We start from the raw sequence: 15,541 nt of genomic DNA, 5'->3' as shown, positions 1-15,541 counted from the left end.
TAAATGTTATGAGGTGCATCTCTTATGTGGAAAAAAGGGAATTAGTACAGGCAACTGACTTAGACAATTCCTTTTGACAGAGAGGGAAAGCCCTTTTTTGAAAAAGAGGTCAAGATAATGCAAATCTGAGACACTATGACATAAATCTTAACTTCCATAAGAGAGTCCAAAATAAAATGTATTTTAAGTTGTATTATCAAAGTAATCCTGCGATATTTTGCAGGAGACCTCTGACTAAAATTCCCCAGTTTCAAACAGATTATCCAGGTCATAATTAACACCACCAACACAAATTTAGAGTATTCTCTTTTAAAGCCATGTGCCGCTCAGAAACATATTACCAGGGAACACTATGGGTCTCTAGGGCACAGTGCGTATTTGAAGTCTGTTCCACTGAGTCTCAAGTGCTACTCTGATGTGAAGTTTTCTCACCTCCAGACTAAGGAAATGAGCATCATCAGTCTTAGTCACTTTGATGATACTTACCATATACTTTCTAAATCGCTTAATTTTCTGAATCTATAGATCTTCCAGAAACCACTAATGGAATCTGAGCTGCTAACAGAAAAAGAAGTTGCAATGATTTTTGTTAATTGGAAGGAGCTGATTATGTGCAATATAAAACTACTGAAGTAAGTTTTTTCCCCATACTTAGCAATAACAAAATCATGGGCCTCTCCCCCTGCTTCTCCTTTTAGCTGCATGAAAATATTTGCCACTTACACAAGTAGTAACCAAAAGGGCCCTGCGTTTTTCCTTGTTGGAAAAAGCAAAATATTAACAATGTTTGCTATGACTTGTTGTTGTTGAGAAAAATCCAGCAGTTCTTTGCTGAGTAAGTATTTGCACTTACTTGGCTCTTGGTGTACATGTGCTCCAGAAGGCAAGATCAACCTCTCCTGAGGTTGTCCTGAGCCTGCCAAGGCTACCCACAGTCCTGTCGGAGACTTCTGTTTCCTCCAGCCCAGCCCATGCCCAGTTCCAGACCTATTATCCGTGAGCGCAAAACAAGGTGCAACAACCTCTGCCTCCCTTATTCTGAGTTAGCAGATGCGTTCCTGTAGTTATTGTAGGCTTATAGCACCCAAATGACTTTTGTGAGAAGTGGCACCAACAAAGCCTGGTTTCCTATGGATTTGTGCCCAGTGTACCCTCCACTCTTCCTCCCAAAGCCTCCGACTACTGCAACCCCAACTCTCTACCACGAAACTCCATGCAGTGCAAGTACCCTTATTTCTCCCTTCATTCTCTGTGGCCTCTGATGGATCCAGTCTTCCTACTTGCATCCTTCTCACCCATCCCTACTGCTTCAGCAAGAGACAGTAAATGCTGCGGCTGGTTTGGAGGCACGTGCACGCAAGCTGCTCATCTGGTCATTGCCAGAGAAACTGTGTAAGGATTGAGTTAAACCTGCATCTTCACGAGCAAGAGGATTAATAAAGTTCCTTTTTTCCCTACTGAATTGCTAATTTTCGCTGAACTTGTAGGGATTTTATAATCATTTAGGTTGGAAAAGACCCTTAAGATCATTGAGTCCGTAACTTTGAGATATCTCCTTTTTTGTAAAATGTATTTGAAAATGGCCCACAAGTTGAAAAGTTATGACAGTGATAGGACAAATGCAGGCAGCTCAAGGACAATAAACCCCTTTTCCTTAGGAAACCAGGCTAAAAACTAGAAGTAGCTTTGAGCTTGAAGTAGTGGTAAGGTTTTTAATCCCTCATTCATGAGCATACCTGTTACTCTCTAAACTAATAGAAAAGGAAATTACATTCCTTTTTATATTGTATCTGATCTGGCATTGCATTAAGTTAATGTCAAATAACAGTTGGGTTGCCAGAAGAGGGAAAAACGTTGTTGGCAGAGGGTGCAGTCTTGATTATTGTATTCTTACAATATGCAGTAAATCTTGTGGCTGATCTATTTAGTATTCAGGGATCTCTTTATTTCAATAATGAATAAGAATCAAACCATTTGTTTCATAAATGAGGAATCATTCTTTAGTGGTCTGCTTATAAAACACACATGACCTTTTCATGTTTAGGGCTTTGCGTGTGCGTAAGAAGATGTCAGGAGAGAAGATGCCAGTGAAAATGATTGGCGACATACTGACAGCTCAGCTGCCACACATGCAGCCTTACATTCGGTTCTGTAGCTGCCAGCTCAATGGGGCGGCGCTCATCCAGCAGAAGACAGATGAAGTCCCCGAGTTCAAGGAGTTTGTTAAAGTAAGAAAAGAAGCAATCACCGTGAATTTTGTACAGTGTAAATTTAGCTCATCATTTTGCTAATTTGCAGAAACGTAGTCTCAAATAGTGCTCTGTGTTGGGCTCGAATGAAGAATCTTCAGACTTAAGCACTCATTGAAGGAGTACGTGTTTTCATTGAAGGAATACATTTTTTCAAACAACGATAGAGCCATAAAATACTTTGTTTAATAATGGTTTTGCTGTAAAATTCTGGGACAGTAAGAAGAGGCCCTTCTCTTGTACAGGCAAGGCAGGTGACGAGTATGTTGTAAAAAAGACAAGAAATTCCACTGCACTGATATCGTTTTTGATCTATGAACAGATTTAGCTGAGGCATGGTGTTCATTTGTTGCCTTACCTTTTTCTTTCTTGGAGGAGTTCATTTTGCAGGGTTTTACACAAACTGACTAACACCACTTTACCTCTCTAATGTTTCAGAGGTTAGCAATGGATCCTCGCTGTAAAGGAATGCCACTATCAAGTTTTCTACTAAAGCCTATGCAACGGGTAACAAGATACCCACTAATAATTAAAAATGTACGTTCTTTTGCAAAGATGATGGTTTTGATGCTGCTTTGCTTATAGCTTAATTACAGGGTAGTTTTCCTATTTGTGTCAAGCTTTATCCCTGTTAGATATCTGATGTGCTAGGGAACGTGGGGTATCCTTGTATATTTGATCACACTAGAACAAATGCGGTAACTCATTTGGCTTCAGCGAAGTGACTCTGGATTTCCATTAGAAACAGAGGTGAAACTTTCACACAAAGAACCAGAAGGCAGTAAATGCTGAATGAAAACTTTAAAATTCAGATAACGGGAGTAACGAGGCAACCTTACGCTCATCTTTGCCGTTTTCCTCCCCATAGTCTCGTAAATGACATTCAGTGTGCGAGCCTGAATGCCAAATTGTGGCAAGTTACCTTGCTGCGCAGCTTACATTGCTGGACGACTTACAACCCTTTCCTAACTTTCATTTGTTGCCTAACACTTACCATCCTGAATAATGTTACTGAACTTGGCCCAAGACTTTCGCAGGAAAGAACTGTAAATTGGATGTTGGCATTTAAGAGATTCCTTAAACAGTCATGGAGATATTTCTGTATATGGCTGGAATTTGCATACTTGTTTCAGAAGAGTGAGCAGCGTACTGATGCAAAGGCTCTGCAGGCAGGCATTCACTTCAGCTGTTCACAAACAGACTGTGAGTTTGTCTCCTATTTTTCATGTTTGTCAAGGAGGAAAAGAAATTTGAAACATACTGGCTGGCTCTGATGAAATAAAGAAATAAAACAGAAGTATAGGGCTGACAACATAAATACATCTTAACTGCAGATAACAGAAAAGGCTAATGTATTTTATTTATCTGTAGATAATAGAAAACACCCCTGAAAACCACCCAGACCACAGTCACTTGAAGCATGCTCTTGAGAAAGCAGAAGAATTATGTTCTCAAGTAAATGAAGGAGTGCGGGAGAAGGAAAATTCAGATAGGCTGGAGTGGATCCAGGCTCACGTTCAGTGTGAAGGCCTGTCGGAGGTAAAAAAAAAAACTTCTACCGAGAGTAATGCAAATGTGAGCACACTTCTCCACCAGTTGGGAAGAAACCATGGCTCACTTATGGCACTGCATCAGGGGACAAACAGTGTAATTAATCAAGTCATATAATCTTCAATCCTTTGTTTTCATCTTTTCTTTGGCTCCCTTTCACTCCTGCATGTAATCCTTTTTGCTGCTTGTGTTATTGCCTTCTATATGATAAATGCTGCTTTTGTTGCCTGCCTCTGGACTAGTGCCAGGTTCAGTGCTGCAATTTTCAACCACAACTTTGCCGTTTCATAGCTCTTTATAATACACTGGTTATTGTACTGCTGTATCTCATCCTGAAGCTATACCTGACCATCCTGGAGTGCTTTAATCAGAGAAAATATCTTTTGTGATAAAACTTTGTATGCATTTTGGAAACTCAAGAACACTGATCAAGTCCCTCTCTAGAGTTTACAGAGAGAATCACTGCCCACCATCGCATATTATTTTTTAAGGTAACATGCTAAGCTTCTCTACTGAAACTATAAAGAAAATATTCTGTCGGTATGTCCTGCAAAAGGATGGAGGATGTTTTGATGGCCTCCCTATTATTGGTGAAGATAATAGAGGCAGGCAGATCACAACTTGATTTTCAAAGTATGCATATAGTTTTCAGTTCTAGAAGATTAAAAAAAAAAAAAAAAAAAAGCACTGGTTGGTTTATAAACCAGAAAAAGTTGTGTTTCATTTTATGAAATCTAACTTTCAGAAAGACAAGTATGACAATTTCAGAAGGGTCAAAGTCACATTCAGCTGTCTTATAACTACTGCCTGAAGGAAGATGGCTGCTTTTATCTTCTGTAGATAAAGTCTGGCCCTAGAATGCCAAAAATATTACCTGGAAGACCACCTGGCTGCTGGCTGACATGGTAACGCCAGTAGCAGCCTTGAATCAGTGGCAAGGAGTGGTCTGGCCTTCCCCCAGTTTTCTGCCCGAGACTTTTCTAATCTGTAAAAGGAGATCTAGCTGCCTGGCCAACTAGGATGGCAAGAACCGTACCATCACCTAGTGAAAATAAACCTGAAAATTACACTTTAGGAAAGGGCAAGCCTCTACTCATCTGGTAACAACCTCCAGTTGAGTCTTAAATTCTGCCAGTTCCAGCCGCTGGTCAGCAGCTGTCCTCTAACTCCAGGTACTGTGGGTACACAGGGCAAGCTATCTGGAATTCCTTTGATATGTTTTAATGGCTGAAATTGAAACACAATTCGGAAATCCAGGCCTTGTTAAGAAAGCTCAGCGTTTGGAGAGGCCATTTGCATAACTTCTGGTAATCCAGGACAAGTCGTCGTCAGCTCAGTTCCACTCACAGAGGTGCATGTGCGTGGCAGAGAAACTCGAAAGGAGGCACAAATGCTTTTGGCTTTTATCTGACTGTCCAAGCTGTGCCCCATGCAACTGATGGGCTGCCTTAAAGTTAATTTTCACGTAGCATTTCTATTGACTTGCACTGCTTATCATGCGCAAGACAGAGACATTGCTCATCATCCCTGTGACACAAATTAAAACCAATCTCAGGACTCAAAACTATATTTGATCTCTTTCAGGGGAACCTCGATTGTTTTACTTTATACAGTGCGTTGTTGTTCTTCTTCTACTTTTCGCAGCAACTCGTATTTAATTCTGTTACAAACTGCTTGGGACCACGCAAGTTTCTGCACAGTGGGAAACTCTATAAAGCCAAGAGTAACAAGGAACTGTATGGCTTTCTGTTCAACGATTTCCTCCTCCTGACTCAGATCATAAAACCTCTTGGCTCTTCTGGCACAGACAAGGTCTTCAGCCCCAAGTCTAATCTGCAATACAAAATGTACAAAACTGTAAGTACCACTCTTAAATGGCGACTAAGATGTTTATACGCTAACGTGCATATAGCAGGCAGCAGCTCCCATACTGAATGTGTGGGCGATAGCCTTTATATAGAAGAGGTTTGAAAGCTTTGGCATGTGCTGGGGATTCCAGGGACTGATGGTGAGAAAGCTGGTTGTTTGCTTTAGTGAGATAAGAAAAGATGCTTTTGAAGTTTTGCTAAAACAACCTCTTCAACAAGAGGTCACATGTATCGGGGAGTGACGGGGAGAGTGGTGCTTGCTGCTCTTCGTGGGAAAGGAGAGATTGCTATGCTTCATGAGGCTGCTTGCTTACTTCAGGAGAAGTGTTCTGGAGGCACCTGTAGCTTTGATAATAAGAAAATTGTAAAAAATTACATATCTGAAGAAAGATGGGAGGCAGGCAGAAGGGGAAAGATAGTGCAGGCACAAGATAAATCTGTTGTAAGTTGCTCTGTGTTGAATGCGTCTGTTCGGATATTGTGCGGTAGAACTCTAGCTTTGCCTAATGTTTTACAGCCCATTTTTCTAAATGAGGTACTAGTAAAATTACCCACAGACCCTTCTGGAGATGAGCCCATCTTCCATATCTCCCACATTGATAGAGTCTATACACTCCGGGCTGAAAGCATTAATGAAAGGTAAGTACCTGCAGAGGCCACGTTAGTACTGAATTTGAAAAGTCTGGTGCAAATGTATATGATGTACACGTGCATAGCAGTCTCCAAGCAGTTTATCTTATAAGACTGGAGAATTCCTTCTGCTTGAGAGTACAGTGATACTCAATATGTGGAAAGGAGGGAGGAACAATAATGTTTCCTGAATTTCAATAAGACCAACAGTGAAATGGCTAGGAGGGCTGATACATAGGCCACATTTCACAATATTTTATGTTAGCCTAAGGTAGCCAAAAGATGTAGTCCTGTCTTCTTCTGTTAACATCTGTTTGTTTGTGCCAGTGCAAGCATTTGTACAGCTGTATGTTGAATGAGATTGAGGAACAGGTCAGAATTAGAACTTGAAGTACAAACCTACCAAGCTAAACCCAGTTAGTTTTAATCTGGTTCGGTTCAGACTGAAACCACCAAAGGAACAGCAACCTCAAAACCTCAGCTGGTGATTTTTATCTCTGGCAGGCTTACGACAGGATTACACTGACTTATGCTGAAAAGGTTTCTCTACACAGATGTAAGGTCTTGAAGGATAACTTTTGTTAAAAAATGAAAGCTGAAAGTGCAGCAAACCCCTCCCCCATAGTATAGACATTGTGTTATGCCAGCTTGCAAATGTATGGCCCCTAAAAATTCTGATGCATAAAAATGTATAAAACATCTTTGCTCCCTGCCTGCCTGACAGTGTTATTCATTGTTATTTATACACATAGTTTTTCTTGCAAAAGAGCATACTTTTATGGATCCCATTTGTCCTTTGGGATGCTGTCTGTCCCTCTATGCCACAGAATGAATGAGCATCGTGGTTAGACCCGTGGTGATGAAAATTGACACAGCCTTTTCAACTTAGGGTCTGTTGCGCAAATCAGACTATAGCAGTAATCATCTCTTCTGCGTCAGAGCACTCACAGCCGTAGTCAGAAACATCCAAACTCTGCACCGCATTCATCCTACCTAGCTCGAGGAACTTCATCGGGATGCTTAGGCACGCTACGCCGAACCGTCAGTGGAAGGAGCCAGATCTTCACACACCGACCGCCCTCTGGAGGTGCCTGCCTCTCTCCATTCACTACAGAGAGGGCCCACGGGAACTGCTATCCGAATTTGGGCGCTCTAGTCAAATGCCTTTACTTATATGGGATATAGCCTTTGACTTTCTTTTATGCCAGAATTGCTTACTAAATAAATGCAGCATTTTAGGTGAGATACCTCCAGGTTTTCATCATTCACTTGCTTTTAACTAAGAACAACAGAAATAAAACAGCATCAATGAGTGATTAATTTGCCCATTTAATCTTAAAAGACCTTTATGATCAAAGGCTTGGTATACTTCTGAAGCTGCCGTTTACCATATAGGGCTGAGCTGGAAGACAGAATTGTCCTTAAGTGTTTTGTTTTCTTGAACAGCTCTCTGTGCAGAATACAAGTGAGTGTTCAGATGCAAATCCAGGGCAGTGTAAGTACCTGCAATGCCTTGTAGAGCAGCAGCTCTTCATTTTGGGAGCGGAAATGGATCCACAACTTCTAGATTCTCTCATGTTGCCTTGGCTCAGGTCTCAGGCTCCCTTGTATGTCACAGCGATTCTTCTAAACCCTTGAGGTGCCTTGGTACCCCTTCTTCCATGCTTTTTCTCTGTCAGTCTTTCCACTCAGTCTCTTAAGTATGAAATGATTTCCCAGAAGGGCCCATAGGGAACCATGATCATTCATCATCTGTGTACTCTCTGAGTTATGCTTCATGTGCCCTGAGGCTCAGAAGGATTTTGGTATGAAACCTCAGGGGTCAAGAAAAGTGGCCACCTCTGCAACATAGCTGTCTTGTTTCTCACTGGCTACAAGAAGTTAGTTTATTACGATAAATCAAAAGGCTTGGTGAAAGCAAACCTGTAATCTATACCTTTTGATTTCTCATCAAGTCCCTCCTGCTTGTGATTCTCTTGAGCTTTCTTTGTGTGGTGGGATCTGCTAGCTTGGGATGGTAAAATGTCTGCAGGTGCTCTAAATTCCAGTAAGATCTCTTTCAGGCAGACAGCTTCAGCGTAGCAGAGCCTGTGATGGGGCCAGAGCCTTGGTTGGGAAGGAGGGACAGCTTTACTTTTGTATGCTGTGCTCCAGGGAGGAAAAATGGAAATGGTAATTGGCAACTTTTTTTCCTTTCCTTCTGAAGGACTGCCTGGGTTCAGAAGATCAAAGCTGCTTCAGAACTTTACATAGAGACTGAAAAGAAGAAGAGGGAAAAGGCCTACTTAGGTACAGCATGGGATGCGGAGGTCTCATCTTTTGTGGAGAAGTCCATGGGCAGGAAAATACATTAATGACTTTTCTCTCTCCTGTTTCACCACAGTTCGCTCACAAAGAGCAACAGGCATTGGGAGGTTGATGGTGAATATTGTTGAAGGCATTGAACTAAAACCTTGCAGGTCCCATGGTAAGTGCCTTGGGTTTTTCATTATATGCTCCATGAAGTAGACACACTAACTTTGAAGGAGGTTTTGTCCGAAACATGGTTGTGTTTAATGAAGCAGTTTTAATGAATTTAAAATAGGCAGAAGTGATTTTGTGCAGTTCAGTAGTAGTCATGCAGTTGTCCTGGATTAAGCATTTGTTTCAGACGAACTTAATTTCCACCACATAAGCCATATCATAAGAGATCATAAGCCACAAAATCCTGAAACGAAGAGTGGAAGGTGCTCGGTGCCTTGCAGAACTGTGTCCCTGTTCATTATAACGACAGTGAGGCCACAGTCTTTTCCCTGTCCGTTGGCTGTAGGACTAAAAGGATATTTAGGAGGAAGATCACACACCTAAAAACACGATTACTCTGTTCTGTTTGTTTCCATCTTCCCAGGAAAGAGTAACCCGTACTGCGAGGTGACGATGGGCTCTCAGTGTCACATTACCAAGACGATACAGGACACCCTCAACCCAAAGTGGAACTCCAACTGCCAGTTCTTTATCAAAGACCTCGAGCAGGATGTGCTCTGCATTACGGTGTTCGAGAGGGACCAGTTCTCCCCAGACGGTACGTAGGGGGCTGCCGCCCTTCCGAGGGTATATCCAAATCTCCCGTTTGGAAGAGGTGCATGCCTGCTGAGGTGAATCATAGAATCAGAGAATGGTTTGGGTTGGAAGGGACCTTTAAAGATCATCTAGTTCCAACCCCAATACTGAACCCCTTTGCCTATTGGGAGCCCACTCACCCTTGCTCCCCAGTGGAGTCATGCTAATATCGGTGCAAAAAGAATCAAGCGCTCTCTGTTTTTTTGGGGGGTTTCCTTTCTTGTGCAACTTGACAACAACTAAAGTGTGGTTTGCAATTCTGCTAAGTCTTTAAAAAACTCTGGATGCTGTTTGCAAATGGGTAGATTAATGCAGGAGGAAGAGAAATGTCTTCAAGTTCCTGTAATATTCAATAACAGTGGCAGAAATGAACCCAGGATTCCTAACCCATTCTTATTTCATAACCTGGGATAAACATCTGGAGCATCGAAGAGTGTATTTTGGAGTTGTCATCTCTCAGGAAGTATTTGGATAGGACTGTCATTCATGTGGCCAGCACCAGTTGGCCCATTGACCTCGTCACGAGTGTGATGCACTGCTTGGCTCTATCATCTCCAGAGGGCTTCACACTCAGTGCAGCGGCCTTTGGCCTTTTTTCTAACATATCATAAGATAAATAAGCTACTGAAGCAAGGCAGCTGTGAATTACATAGTGGATTTTTCTGCTTATGGGACAATTTACTTTTAATGCTGCTGCTGTCTAATATGATCTAGCTAAAATCCTCTTCTATGCAGATTGGCAGCCTTTGGCCTTCTTCAACTGCAAAAATACAGTTGGACCGAAGACTTGTTTTCTCCTTTTGTTGTGTGTAGATGGAAGCTTAGTTCCTTCTGCAAATTAGCATTTTATTGCAACGTAAAATAGTTGTGTCATTTCTGAGCATGCTGTCTTTTTGCATTTCAGACTTTTTGGGCAGAACAGAGATCCGTGTGGCAGACATTAAGAAGGATCAGGGTTCAAAGGGACCAGTTACAAAGTGTCTCCTTCTGCATGAAGTCCCAACAGGAGAGATAGTCGTCCGACTAGACCTGCAATTGTTCGATGAGCCTTAGAAGGAAAGGGACCAATGTTTTATTTCAGTCTGAGTTCACTGCAATAGGTGTCTGCAGAAGCAAAATCCTTATTGGTACGGTATGAAACTACTGCTTGCCTTTCACACGTAAGAGGGTTATCAAAGCAAACAGGAGCATCTTTGTGCCTTGATAATTCTCACTGAAAAATGAATCCCAATGTAGTGAGGAGATCTCCCTCAATTTCTCTGTGTGGAACTTGAGGTTAGTTTCCTGGGTTTATGAAATAATCTAGTTGTTTGTTGCGCTCCAGTCTGAAAGGCTGGCAAACGACATAGGTTGCTGTGCTTGCTCCAGTTACCCTACTCTTTAATTTACATGAAGAAGGCAATGTTGGTATGTTTTGGAGGCTTTCTGCAGGGTTTTCCCCCTTAAGGAATTCTGTGCCTATTGCTCAGCAAAGCGGCGTGTAAATGTAATGTGAATGGAAGGAGCAGTTATGCAGTAAGAAGATCTCTGAAGATCTTCATAGTGGTACTGAAAAGACTTAGAAAATAAATAAATAGTCTATATCTATAAACAGAGAAGATTCTATTAACATACCACTTCATGACTCACGTTGCCCCCGAAAATAAATTATGTACAGGCCTTCTGCGCAGAGACGAATTGCACTCCAGAAGAGTCCACCCACTCGGTACCTTCGGAAGTTGCTGTTTTCTATAGGACTGTAAATGTTCAAACAGTAAGCGAAGGATTAAACGTAGAGCCCCGCTGAATGTCGTGCTGTACCACTCCGATACTGCTTCACTACTGCTGCTCAACTGGGTGACCGCGGATGGATGATGTCACCTGCAGCGGGGAAAAAAAAGACATCATGGCTGTAGCTCAGGAAGCTAATTTCTACCCCGCAGAGTCCAGTTTGCAAAGCAATCAGTGGTGACCAGTTATGAAACTGTACCGTGCCTAACTGTGTTCGACATCGTGTTACTGAATTCAGGGCAGCAGCATACTGTAGCTCGCGAAGGAGTTTGCGGCAGGCCGGGGTGATCACAGGTTTGGTGGCAGCGATGCTGGGCGTGAGCAGAAACAGAGTGCTTGTGATGGTGCAGAGCGGGTAACCCCAAAGTAAAAGCCTTGTCATCTGGGGGAATGCCAGGGCTTATACATCCATTTAACTCTGCGAATACACACGTGTAGGCCCGCATCCAGCAAACTTTTCCCTGTTTGGCAAAGCACCCGGCTCTAAGCGTGCACTTACGTCTTGTTTCCCTTCAGCACACACGTAAGTGCTTTGCTGAGTCTGGGCCCAAGAGACAACAGACCCCTAAGAGTAAAATTCCTCTTTGTTCTGCTTGGATTCATTTTGTTCATGACCTATCATGCATACACTGGTATTTTTGTAAGGACTTTATTTCCGAATGGGAGGTGTCAGCCTGTTTCATTAGCATGTGAACGTTCTTGTGGAGCCTGTTGTTAGGTTTTGGTGTTCCTTGCATGTCCTTTCAGTACTGGTTTCCACCTTTCCTGTATAGGCGGTGTTCTCTAGCACTACAAGTCTTATTGATTTCCATTAGGAAATTAGGATATATTCATAACAGATAGGTAGATACAGTATGGTAATAAGTGTAAACTGTGCTGGGAAGTGTCTGTGTATTATAATTTCCTACAAGACCACTGTAATGTTTCAAGCAATGGGAAAAAAAAAAAAACAACTGTATGTTGGAGGGACAACAAAGTTTACATTTCATACTTTTCAGAATCGCTTTATTATTTATTTATTGAAGATAGTGTAGAATTTTGTATCAGAAATTACAGACATACTTATGTATTTTTTGAAACCAAACAGAGATACACACTTTAGTTAGAAACTTTCAACTGACCACGTTTTAGAGGGAGTGTAACTTCCTAGGCATGCATTTGTTTACCACTGGCTGAAAACACGATTAAGAGAACTTTAAGTTTCTATTTTTCAATGTTGTTAAGAAAATTGTTTCAATTAAAATATGTAAATAGTACTAAACCCATGCTTTCCTAATTCCATATCAATACATTTTATTAAATATAATGTATATGAAAATACACATTGTTGTGGTAGGATAAAAAAAGTGATAAAATCTATTAATGGAGTAACATTAAATGTCATTGTCTAACCTTTTATCGCTGTCCTAATTTTACTCAGTAGCTGTAAATACGGTGAACATTCATTTCAGTGTTTAAAAAGTAGCATCACTTTTTTTATGGTATCATTTCACCAGCATGGATTACAGTAACAACTAAATGGACAAACAGGACAAAAAAGACCGTGGGTGTAATGCAGGAATCCTGGCCAGGTTTTCGAAGGGAGCCTCAAGGAACTGCACCTTCCTCTGAGACTCACCGGGTGTTGGAAGCGGGGCACCCGTAGCTGCAGGGGCTCCCCTCGGATTGCAAGCCTTGTCACGGGCACCTACGATGGCACCGTTTTGGGGAACTGTGAGAGAACTTCTGAGCACCTTCCCCACCACCATCACTTGTGATTTCCCACTTACCCTCGATGCACAGCGATGCTTAACTCCCGTTAATGTCAATAGGAGTTAGGCAAACATGATGATGATGAAAGGCTGGGGTTTGGCTCGCAGGTATCTAATGAATCCCTCATAATCGGTCTAATCCTGAGCAGGAAGCTTGTCCTAATCGCTGTGCATCCAGGACAGAACATATACCCTTAGAGCCGGCCGACTGCGCATCGGGATGTTGCTGTTTTCTCGCTTGCTCGCCCTCGGTGCTCTGTAGCATGTTGGCACCGTTGGCTTCCCAGACAGAACTGCTCTTCACCAGGGTTAGCCAAAGGTCCTTAGAAACCCATTGACTCCTGCCTGGTTTTCCCCGTTCAGGAATGCTGCATTCTTGCGCATCGCTTTGCATTAACTCCGCGGCTGCACAGGCCACAGGTTTCTGCTTTTCTACCCACCGTAGCTGCCTAGACCTCCTGCTCACCCAGGACTTTGTGCTGGAAAAGCTCAGGCCTTTTACTGAAAAGAGAGACTCATTGGCTGTATTCCTCCTCGTGCTTTCATAGAGAAAACCGCAAGCACTCATAGGCTTGTTTAAATACCACCTGTGTTGGGAAGAGTTTGGGGAGGAGAGAGGCACGCAGCAATACCTGGGAAGTTAGGTATCTTTTCGTGTATTTAGAAAGTCAGCTGGCATTACCACAACGTATGAAGGTCGAGCCATCCTCTTACGAGAGCCACGTGCTGGCTGTCAGCCCAAACTCTGCTAGTCCGTGCTACCCGTATTCAGTACCTGTATTTATGTAGACCCTGTTTTTCAGATGCTGGTTATTGATCTCTGAAGATCTTTGTAAAATAGCACACCTTAGCTCACAGGTCCCTTTCCAGCCCCATCAGGATGTGTATAAACTTTTCGTAATGTTATGCAAAACAATCACAACGAAATCGAAGCCCAGATAATACTTGATCAGGTTTGGGGTTGAAAGAGCAGATTCGTGCAGATAAGCATCCCCATTAAACCCCAGAGGTTGTAAACCTGTATCTGGTGGAGTTCTGGGACTGGCTGTCTGCATTTGCTTTGGTAAAATTCATCCTTGTAGAGAGGCTGAGTACCAGGTCTCCCCGCTACTCGTCCTTAAAATGAGGCACTGGTGAGATTGAACTGGTACACGGGCCACTGGGACTGGCTCTCAAGATGAGGTTTCATTTCTATCTTTTAGCAGGCTCTACTTTACTGGAGAAGACCATTTGCTTAGAAGTAATTTGTCAGCATCAAGCTCCTTGGCTGGCAATCGAGCCTTTCTGAAAATAATACTGTGACTTGTTAATGCATTCACTGCCTTCATAGAAACAGTGGTCTTGCTTTGGATGAACGGCGAGAAAAAACCCTAGAGAAGAGTGAGCAAAATCTGCAGCTGTGAGAAAACATGCAAGGGAAAGAGTTGCACTGGTGGCTTTGTTTCCAAGCTGTAATTCTGGGAATTGTGTTCTTCCCTTAGGTACATTCATTTTAACAAAGAGAGTGGTATTTCTTCCTAATGCTTTCTTGGCTTTAAGTCTTGTAGTAGAACGGAGTTAATGGGTCAGAAACTGGAAGGGAACACCACCACCTGTAACATTATTAACGCGACTTTTGAAAGATGGTGGTACCTGGGGATGGGCAGAACATCAACGTTGTTGTGGCTGCAGACAGGACAGGATACCTCAGAGAAAGGAAAGCAATCTTTTTTCTTTTCTTTTCTTTTTTTTTTTTTTGGGGGGGGGAGGTAGTTTAAAATCAGATCCACAGTCTCACAGCAGAACTTCAATTATCCAGGACCCCAAGCATCCATAGTAATAACAACAACAACAGTGAATAATAACAAACCATGTGTTTGTCCTCAGCCTGGGAGAACCACACTGGCTTTAGTGCAGCTTTGTATTTATGCAGGAGTTTGCATGCACTTTTTTATAGAAGCGGAGCTTTTCAGTGTTTACCAGCCCTCAAACTCGCCTTTCCAGGAATTACCTTCTGAGACAGATGCACCTCTGAGGTGCGTAGGCACTGTGCTGTTTCAAGATGCTTTCACAAGTGCTTCATGGGCTTACAAACATTGCTGCCAGGCTCCTTGCTTTCCTGGTGCCATCCAGGCAGCTCTCACGACCATCCAGGAGGTAGACGGGTACGTGCCCTTTCCATACGGGGAATCGGCTGCACCAGCATCGACGTGCCAGTTTTCTGTCTCTCGAAGGACTTGTTTCCCCAGGCTGTCGCTGTATGAGGTATTTGCCAGCAATGCCATTATACATCGGCAGGGTGGATGTCTGTCCTTTCACCCGTGTCCCTCCCCATTTAGGACCTCTCCATCATTGCTCTGATTGCAGTAAGAATCAGCCTGGTCTTGTTGACCTGCCTCGAGAGCGTTTTCTCCCTGTGGACAGGAGTCGGCCCTTCAGAGGTGCCTCCCAGGGAAACCACCTGAGCTCGTTTTCCTCTGTGCTTGCTCAGATGTAGCTGGAAGCCATTATGTCCGGGGCAGGTTCAGCTCTCCCCCTTCAGAGGTCCAGCCTGCCACCTGAGCACGCGTCCGTGCCGTCCTTCCCCGCAGTGCCAGGCTGGGAGCTCCTGCTGCCCACGCTGCAAACCCATGGCCTCCAGCTC

General features: G+C 43.0%; 1 protein-coding gene across 3 annotated transcripts in view; it reads left to right on the top strand.

Moving 5' to 3' along the window:
* The window catches only part of ITSN1 (intersectin 1), a 138,639-nt gene extending 124,017 nt beyond the window's left edge, over nucleotides 1–14,622 (top strand). For 2 of the 3 annotated variants that reach the window (XM_082304320.1, XM_082304319.1), the window contains 10 exons: nucleotides 526–632; nucleotides 2,045–2,228; nucleotides 2,688–2,786; nucleotides 3,621–3,788; nucleotides 5,445–5,657; nucleotides 6,186–6,307; nucleotides 8,505–8,587; nucleotides 8,682–8,765; nucleotides 9,186–9,359; nucleotides 10,302–14,622. In XM_082304320.1, the coding sequence (XP_082160446.1) occupies nucleotides 526–632; nucleotides 2,045–2,228; nucleotides 2,688–2,786; nucleotides 3,621–3,788; nucleotides 5,445–5,657; nucleotides 6,186–6,307; nucleotides 8,505–8,587; nucleotides 8,682–8,765; nucleotides 9,186–9,359; nucleotides 10,302–10,450 (1,383 nt within the window). In that variant the 3' untranslated portion in view covers nucleotides 10,451–14,622. Of the gene's footprint in view, nucleotides 1–525; nucleotides 633–2,044; nucleotides 2,229–2,687; nucleotides 2,787–3,620; nucleotides 3,789–5,444; nucleotides 5,658–6,185; nucleotides 6,308–7,187; nucleotides 7,597–8,504; nucleotides 8,588–8,681; nucleotides 8,766–9,185; nucleotides 9,360–10,301 lie in introns of those variants that run through there. The other variant, XM_082304321.1, reaches the window with a different exon arrangement.
* The last annotated feature ends 919 nt before the right edge of the window (nucleotides 14,623–15,541 follow it).

Source organism: Platalea leucorodia (assembly GCF_965183815.1).
Source record: "Platalea leucorodia genome assembly, chromosome: 2".
In the NCBI taxonomy this organism is placed as follows: domain Eukaryota; kingdom Metazoa; phylum Chordata; class Aves; order Pelecaniformes; family Threskiornithidae; genus Platalea; species Platalea leucorodia.
Note: the sequence above shows the minus strand (reverse complement) of the source record. Positions and strands in the feature narration are given on the sequence as shown.